The sequence below is a fragment of the Balaenoptera acutorostrata genome, chromosome 1 (assembly GCF_949987535.1).
Source record: "Balaenoptera acutorostrata chromosome 1, mBalAcu1.1, whole genome shotgun sequence".
Lineage (NCBI taxonomy): Eukaryota > Metazoa > Chordata > Mammalia > Artiodactyla > Balaenopteridae > Balaenoptera > Balaenoptera acutorostrata.
Genome location: NC_080064.1, coordinates 91,365,956 through 91,378,006, shown reverse-complemented (window position 1 = coordinate 91,378,006; position 12,051 = coordinate 91,365,956). Strand labels below are relative to the sequence as shown.

The window sequence follows — 12,051 nt, the reverse complement described above, 5'->3', positions numbered from 1 at the left end:
CAGTAAGAACTTTTGGAATGTGAAATGTTTTTTCCGATAGTTACATCTGGAAATAAAGTTAACTGACTGACCTGACCTTTTATGTATTGTAGCACAAGTTTACTTAAAGATTTCCATACAATTACCAGTTCGTGATCAATCATTTTATAGAGATTTTAAGATTGGATGCCAAAACTAAATTTGCATTTAAAAGCTGTTTAAAAATATATTTGTGTTTAAAATGTTAATTATAATGTATTTAAATGAACGTTTTTTAGTTATTCAGATAATTATTCAATAGTTTAACGTTCTTTAAAAAAGGTATTATTTTCCATTGATGACTATTTACACAGTTATTATCCTATAAGAACCTACACATATTAGTGAAGTTCTCCACTTGACATAACTGTCTAGTTCAGTCTTCCAGTCACATATTAAATATCCATGTTACATTTGTATCTTTGTATGAGATAAAGATACATGCACAGATAGAACTCTGTGTGTGGTTTTATTTTTTGCTGTTTTGTTTTGTTTTCCTTAGAGTGGATTTCCCAGTTGTTTTTTTTTTCTCCAACCTCTCAAGGATCCTCATCATCTGAACTGTTTATCAGTAAGAATTAAGTAAAATCAACAAAAAGGAGGAAAGTCACAGATAACTGCCTTTATATTGAGTGAATCTATAATCTGGGTGAATTTCTTAATTTTTTTAAAAATATAGGTTTATGTTTCAGCTGATCCCAGATACTTTATTTATATCCAATAAAACAAATTATGAGCTTGACAAATGAGTTCTTAATAATTTGCAATTAAGACTGTTTTCCTGCTCTAAATACAAAATAAGTATTTCCTGACAACAAATATTCACTTGCGTGTCTTGGGCAATATGCTTGGTGCTGGTGATACAATGATGAATTTAAGTACATCATCTACGAACAGACAAACAAGCAGGTCTGTGCTGAAAATTAGAAGACCAAAAACCTCTTTGAAGACTGTGCCGCCAAAATGAAAAATTCAGGAACATGTTGAAAAATTTGTCAAGCAGATACATTAGGAAAGTAGGTGAAATCAAACAACATAAAAATAGTTAACCTTTGCATTGCACTGAGATTCCTCAGTTTTCATTTTTACTGTATTACCACTCTATTATTTAAAAAGATACACAAATATAATGAAAGATTTCTTGGAAACAAAGGCATTTTTTGTAATACTTACTGACTGATTAGGAAAATGAAGTATATATAGAAGTAAAGTGATTGTTTTCCAAAATAAGTATTGCTGACAGTACCTAAGGTGGGAATACATCCTGATTTCATAAAGTCCTCTATCTGGGTCTTCTGACTCTCAATGCATACTTTCTTTCATTAAGTGAAAATGGGCCCGTTGATGCATCCACATGCTTCTGGGATCACAGTTCACTGTTGACAGTGATTTTATTCTTTTATAACAGAAAAGAGGAAAAGAGTCTTTATATGTCTCTTTATTCTCTTATTCCCAGCTTTCATATTTAGATGTGGAAGGCAATTCCATTAATATGGTGCAAATGACATTCCTGAAACTGCTGACTGCTTCTGCTCGGCAAAATTTCACCTACAGCTGTCATCAGTCAGCAGCCTGGTACGATGTGTCATCAGGAAGCTATGACAAAGCACTTCGGTTCCTGGGATCGAATGATGAGGAGATGTCCTATGACAACAACCCTTACATCAAAGCCTTATATGATGGCTGTGCGGTGAGTATAATCTCTGCTTGCCTTCTTTCACAGAGGTGAGAAGCAGTGTGTAACCATTCCACTTTGGCCCTAAGTCAGATTTCTCTCATGAAGTGGATGTCAATTGTTATTAAGGTTTGATGCTTAACACTGACATATTAAAGTACAGTATATTAGAGACCACTAATATTCACACACAAACACACACAGAGACACAGAAACTCTGAAACATACGTATAGACACATGTTTAAAGTCATAACAGAAGGTAGTCTTGGATCATATGTTATTTTTATGGAATTATTCCTGATATTTGAATACTATTACAGCTAGATACTCCTGAAATGAAAAAAGAAAAAATCAAGAGCCTTATTTCATTTGCCTCCTTAATTCATCACTCTAAAATGACAGATAAAGGAATCATCATTATACTGTTTATACCATGGATAATTCTTACCCCTGTATTTTGCTTATAGGGGCATGCTTATTGGTACTATGTTACAACAATTTAGACAGTTATTATCATTTTGTTATTTTTATCCTCTGGAACTGTCTTTCTCACACATATGGTAATTTCGTAAGAGCAAATGACCAATAGAGCATCCTAAAAAGCTTGTTGTCTTAGCTGATGAGTGAAGAGAAGCCACAATTACAAATAAACAAAGTGAGTAGGTTACACATAGATCAAAGAAGAGTCCATGATGCATGTAAAAGGAGAAAGGGTTTAGGATTTCCCAATATAATGTATTGATAATTATTCATAAAATTAATACATAGCAATAGAAATGCTTCAACTTTAGACTTCTTGCATTATAATTCCTATACTGCGTTCAAATTTTTCTTAGCAAATTTGTCTATGTGTGTGTGTATATACATATATATTTATGTGTGTGTATATATACATATAAGAATTATTATAAAAATGGTAAGGATATATTATTTATGTAAGGGTATGACCCGGTACCAATATCAGTTTTCATGTTAAAATGTATTTTTCAGTTCAGTAAGATTCTCTCCAACTGTGCAGTATATTAGAGCATTATCTTGAGTAATTATGGCTAAGTATTAAATATGGTCAACTTTCAAAATTTAAAACTACATATGACATCAGTGATAACAAGAAGAGTTAATTACTACAAAGATAATGGCAAATTTGTTCTCCACTCTCTTCTTTCTTACCTTCTTACGTCCACTCAGAAGCTTAAGAAAAAATAACATATCTTAAAAATATAAAATGATTGTATAACTTTTTATTTCTGCTTAACTTTACAGTCCAGAAAAGGCTATGAAAAGACTGTGATTGAAATCAATACACCGAAAATTGACCAAGTGCCTATCGTTGATGTAATGATCAATGACTTTGGTGATCAGAATCAGAAGTTTGGATTTGAAGTTGGTCCTGTTTGTTTTCTTGGCTAAGATTAGGACAAAGAACATATGAAATCAACAGAAAATATACCTTGGTGCCACCGACCCATTTTATGCCACATGCAAGTTTTGAATAAGGATGGTGTAGAAAATAACTTGCTACATATATATGTACCAATTAGGAAATATCGATGCTCTTGTGGGAGCAGAATCACATGACAAAAGCTTTGAAAATCATAAAAATATAAGATAGTGTGGCTAAGATGGAAACAGGCCTTATTCTTGATTCCCAATTTTCATCTCTTCTTTCCCTATTTGGATTTCTTTGGTGCTGTAGAAAAAAAAAAAGAGAAAAATATATATTCATAAAAGACATGGTGCTCATTCCCATCCATCAAGGATGTGCTAAAACAGTGTGTTTAATAAATTGTAAGTATTTTATGTACAGTTCTATACTGTTATCTATGTGTCCATTTCCAAAACTTGCATGTGTCTCTGAATTCCATCTGACTCTAATTTTATGACAACTGCAGAACTATGATGGCAATAAATACATGTATCAAGAAAAAATAAAGTTGCAATTTCTGATGACTCTAATTCCCTTCCTTTGATGAATAATAAAATGCCTTTGTATATATTGATGTTGAAGAGTTCAATTATTTGATGTCGCCAACAAATTTCTCAGAGGGCAAAACCTGGAAGACTTTTGGAAGCACACTCCGATCAACGCTTCTCTACTGATCGTAATTTTGCTGAATTTCAGCCAAAAACATCATGCATTTTAATGCTTTATTCAACGCTATACCTCAATCTTTTTCTTTTCAGAATCCAGGATTTCACAGGATACTTGTATACGAGGAAAATAAGCAAGTTTATATTTTTGGACAGGAAAATATGTATGAGAAGCTGTTTTAACAAATTGATGCCTCCATCAAGCAGTCAATCAGATGTACAGTTTTTTTTACTACCTTATCTTATTGTTTTCAGTGTGCTTCAACCACTGAGGTTAATATTAAAAGATGGAAACTAAACAATTATTTATGAATTTGTTCAATGTTATATTTTTAATCAATTTCTTGAATTTGATTCTAAGTTGCATATTATAATAGTCTCCAAATATTATTTTACCTGCACCTGCCCAACAACTATTATTTCTTTTCTTTCAAGATAATATCATACATTATTTGACCTACCTAATCGCTAAATAACATATGGGTGGACTAACAGTGCTTGTTTTAAAAGTCATGCTTAGTAAAAACAATCAAAACGTTTTTTTCCACTAAGGCATTTTCTTTCAGGTAGCTTGAAATAGCAGTAAAATTTAAAAATTACACTCTGAACTTTGTATCTATTTTAAGTAATATATGTAAGACTTGAAAATAAATGTTTTATTATTTCTTATATGAAGTGTTAATTGATAGCAGATTTCACTGGAACATTTTCAACTGATAATTTATCACAAAAGAACATACCTGTAATATTGAAATTAAAACGTGAACATTTGTCATTCAGAAGTTCTTTTATTTTTGAAATCAAGTTTGTAAATGTCCTTTCAAGAAGGGAGATATGAATCGTATAAATAAACTCAAGTCTTGTCTACCTGGATTGGTCATTCTCTTTCTTAAACAGGTTTTAAATTACTCTCTATTGCAGAAAAGGCTTTCAGTTTTGTTTATTGACCATCCAGGTTAGAATAGTTTTACACTTTTGGAAAAGAATATTATTCTTCAGAGATTAGTTGTTTAAATTCTCCACATTTCTAAAATAAAAACACCACATGTTAATACTCTATTAACAAAATAAAGATAGGGTATATTTAAAATTTCAAAGGAATGTTTTTCATAATTAAATGTTTTACAAAGTCTCAAACATATGTTCATGATTTCAGCATTAAAAGAATTTCCAGAACTTTTATTTGAAATATAGTCTCTAAATCATACATAAAATAATATTGTCTATCAAGAGGAGACCCATACAACAGAGTATTTACTTTAACGAATGCATAACAATGAGAGAATATTTTGCATATTGACCTGCATTGGGGAAGCTGCATTTGTCCATTTTAAAAAAAGGGTTCAAATTTGGCACTCAGTAGAATTAATGCATAAATAACTAAATCACCTATCCTTTTCTATACCTTTCATGTATGGATATGATCTTCTGCATAGTATCAAATTTTTTTCTCTCTCTTACAATTGATTTAATCTGGACAAAAGGAAGCTAAGTGGAAAGGAAAAAGCATATTATACAACATTCTAGTCTTGGCCCAGCATGTATAAGTTATTCATGTGTAAATTATGGATAATATTATTGACCTTGCAGGCATGGGTAAGTCCTGGGCCTGATACACGTAAAGTTTTGTACAATTCTGTTTAAAAAAATAATACAAAATTACAAATAAAAAATATAAAAGTTACTATTTAGAAGAAGTAAAGATATTATAACAAATCATTAAATTAAAAAATGGACCTATACCAAAAGTATCAGAACATCCAGGAAAATATTGTTTTTATTAATTAATTCTCTGAAGTACGTCTGTAACACCTTTATCCATGTGTTTATTTGTTTACTTATTTATTTATATTTTTTGGCTACAATCTCTGAGTGCCTCTTCAAATGAGAATTTTATAATTTAAATTTCTTATAGGAATAATAAGTTTCTCTAACATGTTAGGTTAAAATTTTTTATTATCAATAGCTTAGGGATGTTTCAGTGTCACATTCTGTTATTGGTGAGTATTTTTTAATTTTAGATTATTTTAAATTCAGGAAAAGCTCTATTATATTTCCTTCATACTATACTTCACACTCTAAATCTGTGAGACTTTTCCACAGAATAGCCTCTGATTCTGTACATTTTTTACCTTGTTTCTCCTCCACTATCACTAGATTTCAGATTCTGGGCACCATAAGACACATGCATACTACGGTATAAATTCTGTTTCATTATCATAACACAGTGGGTGATAGGGTTATTCCAGAAAGCCATTTCTATACTGGGAATACTGGCATTAATTATAAGTAAATAATAACTGAAAGCCACATAATTATATTCCACCATGTAAGCGTATTCCACAACCCCCAAATAAAAGAATCCCTAATTAAATGTCCTCCTTACAGGTTCCTTCCACACCACCCAATACAAGAAAGAATGCCAAGGAGAAGTTAGAGTGGAAAGACTATGTTCTTAGCTGATCATGGTTAAAGAATCTTTGGCAAATTTTACCAATCATATGACCACATGAACATATTTCTAGGAGCTCTCTAAGGTCTTAGATGGTGCCTGTGAAAGAGGATTATGAAGCTTAAGCTTTATTAGTTTCAAGTACATAGTCCTCTGCATGCTGGATAACTGCAAAATAAATGAGTTAATTAAGGGCCTAGCACACTGATATATACTAAGAGCTAAATAAATAGTTGCTACTGCTCTACATTTCCTACCTCTACTATCATCACCTTAGCATAAGTTCCTTTATAAAACGTGGCTAATGATATATGCTACCTACCCCACAAGACTTTTATAAAGATTTAATTTTCAAAAAGTAAAACACTGTACAAATTGCATCACAGATGTCCAAATCAGAAAACAGACTCACATAAAATACAAGCCTTGCAGAGATTCACAAAGGATACAAAAAAAAAAGCAGTAGCATATACCATATCCAAGAATCCAGAATTCATCAGACAGAGCTTCTCAAGTCCCCAGGTTGTATTTTGCTCTCGAGAAGGATGAGTTTAGCTGATTTTAGGGTCTCTCAAATTTTATATTTTGCTGGTCTCATATCTCTGTAGTGGTCATACAACTAATGATTCCTCAATGCAGCTGCAGCCCAGAGATCCAGAGACTGCAGAACTATTCACAATTTAAAATCTTTCAGAATATATCCTGCTAAAACATTCCAAGTTCAGTTATCAGTACATAGGCAACCCCTGCAGTATCCTCATTTCTTTTCTTTTTTTTCTTTTTTTCTTTTCGCCGTGCTGCGCAGTTTGGGGGAATCTTAGTTCCCCGACCAGGGATTGAACCCCGGGCCCCCTGCAGTGAAAGAGCGGAAGGGGTGCAGCTGCAGAATTTTGAAGTTAATATTTTCTAAAGATGGAGGCAAGTGGTTTTGAATCACTGAATCACAGAACATCAATGCCAGAAAACTTGATGCTCACTTATCAGTTAATCAATGACCGAGGATATGATTTAGCACCATCACTATTAAAAACTCAACTTTGCAAAATAATTAGGTCAGAAAGTGTCTTTGCTATATCCTTAATCACAGATTAATAGAAGAGATAAAACCATCACACCTAAATGAACAGTTTGGACTTCCCAGGTGGCGCAGTAGTTAAGAATCCGCCTGCCAGTGCAGGGGACACAGGTTCAAGCCCTGGTCCTGGAAGATCCCACGTGCCGCAGAGCAACGAAGTCCGTGCACCACAACTGCTGAGCCTGGGCTCTGGAGTCTGCATGCCACAATTACTGAAGCCCGCACGCCTAGAGCCCGTGCTCCGCAACAAGAGAAGCCACCGCAATGAGAAGCCTGTGCACCGCAGTGACGAGTAGCTCCCTCTTGCTGCAACTAGAGAAAGCCCGCGTGCAGCAACAAAGGCCCAATGCAGCCAAAAATAAATAAATCAATTAATTTTAATAAACAAATAAATAAAATCTATTAAAAAAATAAAATAAAAACAATTTATTATCAAGGTTCTGACTGTACAGATGTTTGGAGAACTGAAAGAGAAATTAATACTGGTTTGTGAGTGTGTTTCGTGAAGAAGATGGCATGTCTTCTTCAAATATCTGTAGAGTTTGGACGGGTGTGTATGGAGGTGAGAAGGAAGACCACTTTAAGGAGGAAACCCAGGAAAGAATTCCAGTGGTACAGGTGGGTGCGGCACCTGAAGAAGAGGAGGAGTCTGATAAAGCCCCAGTCATGAGAGGGCGTGGCCTGGTGTGAGGCCAAGGCCTGTGTTTAGGGTTGGGTTGTAATAGCTTGAAAATCATGCAAAAGAGCATGGATATCATGCAGTAAATAATTTTAAATGAATGTTGGTTCTTGAGTAAGACAGTCACAATGAAAGTTGTGTTTAGAATGACTATTTTTGGCAGTTTTTACAGAACGGACCTAGTAGGCATTCTATGCTGGATGGAGCTGTAAGATGAGTCAGATAATGGGGACCAAGTATCATGAAACTGTTGTGGAAATTTAAGTGAGTGATAATACAGATTTCGATTACAGTAATTACACCTCCATGATTTAAGAGGAAGGGACACGTATAAAACAATTTGAAAGAAGAAATGACTACATCTTAACAATATTTAAAATATTCCAGAGGCTTTCACTGGGTATATCCACAAATAAGTTATAGTTGCCTAGCCTTTAAGAACATATATCATAAAAGAGTAGAAAAGAAACCTTGAATCTACTAAAAATCTGAAAAGCCAACAGGTCTCAGTAAAAAAAGTGACATCTGGCACAATCTTATCAATTGGCTTTGTATCTCCCATTGTATCTCATATATTATTGTAAAGATTACATATGAAAATAATTTGTGATTGCTTAAACAATACATGCTTACAACATTATGGGCAAGTGCCTATCTCCTATATAAATAAAAGTTCATGTACATTATCAATCACAGAAGACATACATTTATAGAAAGAAAAATTAACTGCTAAAACTTAATTATTATAGTTTTGTCTGTTGATACTGAAACTTTCATAAGTAAAAATTGGAACATAAATAATAAGTAAATAGATGGGAGGTCTTGGAAATAATTCTATATTACTAATATGAAAAAATATGATCTGTGTGTGTGTGTGTGTGTGTGTGTGTGTGTGTGTGTGTTAATCATCACATATTATTGGGAACAAGCTTTACAAATATATCAGTCCTTTCATCAGCAAAAGTCATGGCAATTAGTCATTTCCATATAAAGTTCTCATCTGTAACAAAAAAGAAATGGTGGATCATAAAATAAACACCACAAGTCAAAAACAGAAGATCTTCAAGCTAATTCTAGTAACTTAATTCAAATAAAGCATACAAAGGCAGACCCAGTGATAGGTTAGTTTTGTATACTGGTATCAGCTATTAGTTATGTAAGGTTTCTCAGCAAGAATCCTTCACAGTGATGCAGATCTGTGTGAAAGTTATATGCATTATCATCTGACTCATTAGGACTCCTGATGTCTCCACATTGTCATCTTTAAACAGCACATCTGTTGAACAAAATAAAAGCTGATGTATAGATGTAGATCTTTGGAGAATCACAAGAACTAAAGAACCAAAGGGAGGCAAAGATGACATCATTTCTACTTTATCTGTTCCTCTTCACTCGTTAATTTTTACCTAAATTTAATGATTTTTGTTTTATTTTTATTTTTTCTTCCAGTTTTATTGAAATACAATTGACATACAGTACTGCATAAATTTAAGATGTACAGCATGATGATTTGACTTACATACATCATGAGATGATGACCACAATCAGTTTAGTGAATATCCATCCTCTCATATAGATACGAAACAAAGGAAAAAGAAAAAGATATTTGTCCTTGTAATAAGAACTCTTAGGATTTACTCTCCTACAACTTTCACATATAAGCTAGTGCAGTGTTAATGATATTTATTGTATTGTACATTACATCCCTAGCACTTATGTATCTTATAAATAGAAGTCTGTACCTTTTGACCACCTTCATCCAATTCCCCTTCTCCCCATTACCACGTCACAAATCTGATCTCCTTTTCTATGAGTTTCTTCATTTGCTTGTCTGCTTTTTAAGTTAATTGACCTACAACACTATGATAGCTCCTGGTGCACAACATAGTGATTCAACATTTCTATACAGTAAAAAAGGATCACCGCGATACATTTTTTAGTTATCATCTGTCACCATTCAAAGACGTTACAAATTATTGACTATATTCCCCATGCTATATGTTTCATCCCCACGACATTTATTTTGTAACTGGGAGTTTGTACCTCCTAATCTCCCTCACCTATTTCACTTGTCACCTCACCCTCTCCCCTCTGGCAACCACTTGTTTGTTCTGTTTTAATGGATGCTTTGCCTGAGAGGAGTTTTTATGAACAAGACATAATTTTTCTAAGATTTGGTGAAAGAAAGTTACATTATATATATTAACATAGACTTAAATAATGTAAAATTACCTAATTACCTGATGAGATATGTTTTAAAATAACGTTTTAAAAAAGATTGCCCTTTTATCCTTGACATGTATGTTCATGAACATTAAACTATCCAAATATTCAAAATTTTATCTCTACTTCTTGTTACCCTTGACCATTAAAGAAAAAAAAACAATACATGTTTTCATTGTTGTTATGTATGTGGCTGTGCTTCCTATGCTTGTTTTATAAAATCCTTCCCTCTTAGGATAGCACATTCTTTAAAACAGTTGTAGGAAGGATTTAGCTTAGGTTAGAAGACAGGTATGAGGAAGCACTATGATTTTGGCAGAAAGCCAAGGAGCTGGACAGAAAATGGTTTAATCTTGCTTTATCCTTGACATAATCTGGAACTGGAGCGTGTGGAAATTCTACTAACTGAAAGACCAAAGTTTTCTTATGTAACCTCTTAGCTTCTACGGTAACAAAAATCCACCTGCTTTCCCTGACAGTGGAGTACCTTTGGTGTGTATATTTTAAACCAATCATCCCAAGCAAAGACTTTATTTTTGTAAAATATTTTACTGTGGCCACATATTTTGTCGAATGTGGTTTAATTTTTATCCTTGGAACCCCCAAACCACTAGGTATATTTTGACTAACTGATGAAAGAAACGGCCTAAGGAAAGTTCTCATTTGAGCCATTAAAAAATCACTTTAGAAATATCTCTAAAGGAAATAGCAAAAGTTTATCTATAACACTTGGCAAAAAGAAAAACAAAATTCCTTAATTCATACTTACCGTTTTTTTTTAATTCACAAGCTTTGTCAGTCTTCTCAAAATGCTTTTCACGACTGCCTTACTATGTACCTCAATTACTAGTGTCCTAGTTGCAGCTCCTTCTTAGGTCAGTTTCTTAACTATTACTCTTTACTGTAATTGTCCACCTCTCCTTCTTACCTATGCACACAAACACTCCAATCCACACTATATTTGCTGCCTGATTCATCCTTCTTTAATTAATCAAATGTTACCATTTGAGTTTTCTATTACAATAATACTGCCTAATGAACAACTGCAAAACTTAATGTTTTAAATATTAAGTTTTTGTTATTGCTCATGATTCTGTGCATAGATGGGAGGCCTTTCTAGCCTGCATCTGACTAGGCTGATCTTGCTTGGGCTCACTCATGTGTCTGCTGGGGAAATGAATAGCCTGCTGGGGACTAGTCATCAAGAATGACCCTGCCTGTGGTGGATTTCTTTCACGTGGTTCCTCATCCTCTTGCAAGTTATACCAGGCTTGTTCAAATGGTGATAAAACTCAAGAGAGAGAGAGACATAGATAGAGACAGAGAGGCAGAGAGAGACAGAGGGAGAGAAAGTATACATAACCATTAATTTTAGGCCAGGGTCAAAACTGCTGTGGTGTTAATTAGGCCACATCCGATTGGCCAAAGTAAGTCACTGGACTACCAGAGTCCAGTGAAAAAGAAAATAGTCTCCACCCCCTAATGGGGGTGGGGGGTGGCTGCAAAGTCACATTACAAAGTATATGGATGTGGGGAGAAGTAAAAGATTGTGAAGATTTCTGCATTCTACCACACTCACTGTCAATCTCCTGCTCAAAAACTTTCAAGAACTACCTATTTCATATTCTCATAAAATGTAAACTCTGCTCCCAAGATTTCAAATCCCAAAACAGCTTCCATCTAGCCTAACCTTCATTTTTTATCTAATTTAACCTCTTTTCCTATTTTTCCTCAACATACTTCCTCTACCTGAGCCAGATCATCTACTCACTCTGACGTGAATATGTCTTACATTTTTAATCATTCATACATCTATGCTCTCACCCATATCTCCTAC

General features: G+C 33.7%; 1 protein-coding gene across 1 annotated transcript in view; it reads left to right on the top strand.

Moving 5' to 3' along the window:
* Positions 1-4,658, top strand: part of COL11A1 (collagen type XI alpha 1 chain) — a 214,494-nt gene extending 209,836 nt beyond the window's left edge. The window contains exons 66-67 of the mRNA XM_007169509.2: positions 1,475-1,708; positions 2,958-4,658. Coding sequence (XP_007169571.1) covers positions 1,475-1,708; positions 2,958-3,104 — 381 coding nt within the window. The 3' untranslated portion in view covers positions 3,105-4,658. The remainder of the gene's footprint in view (positions 1-1,474; positions 1,709-2,957) is intronic.
* Positions 4,659-12,051: the final 7,393 nt, after the last annotated feature.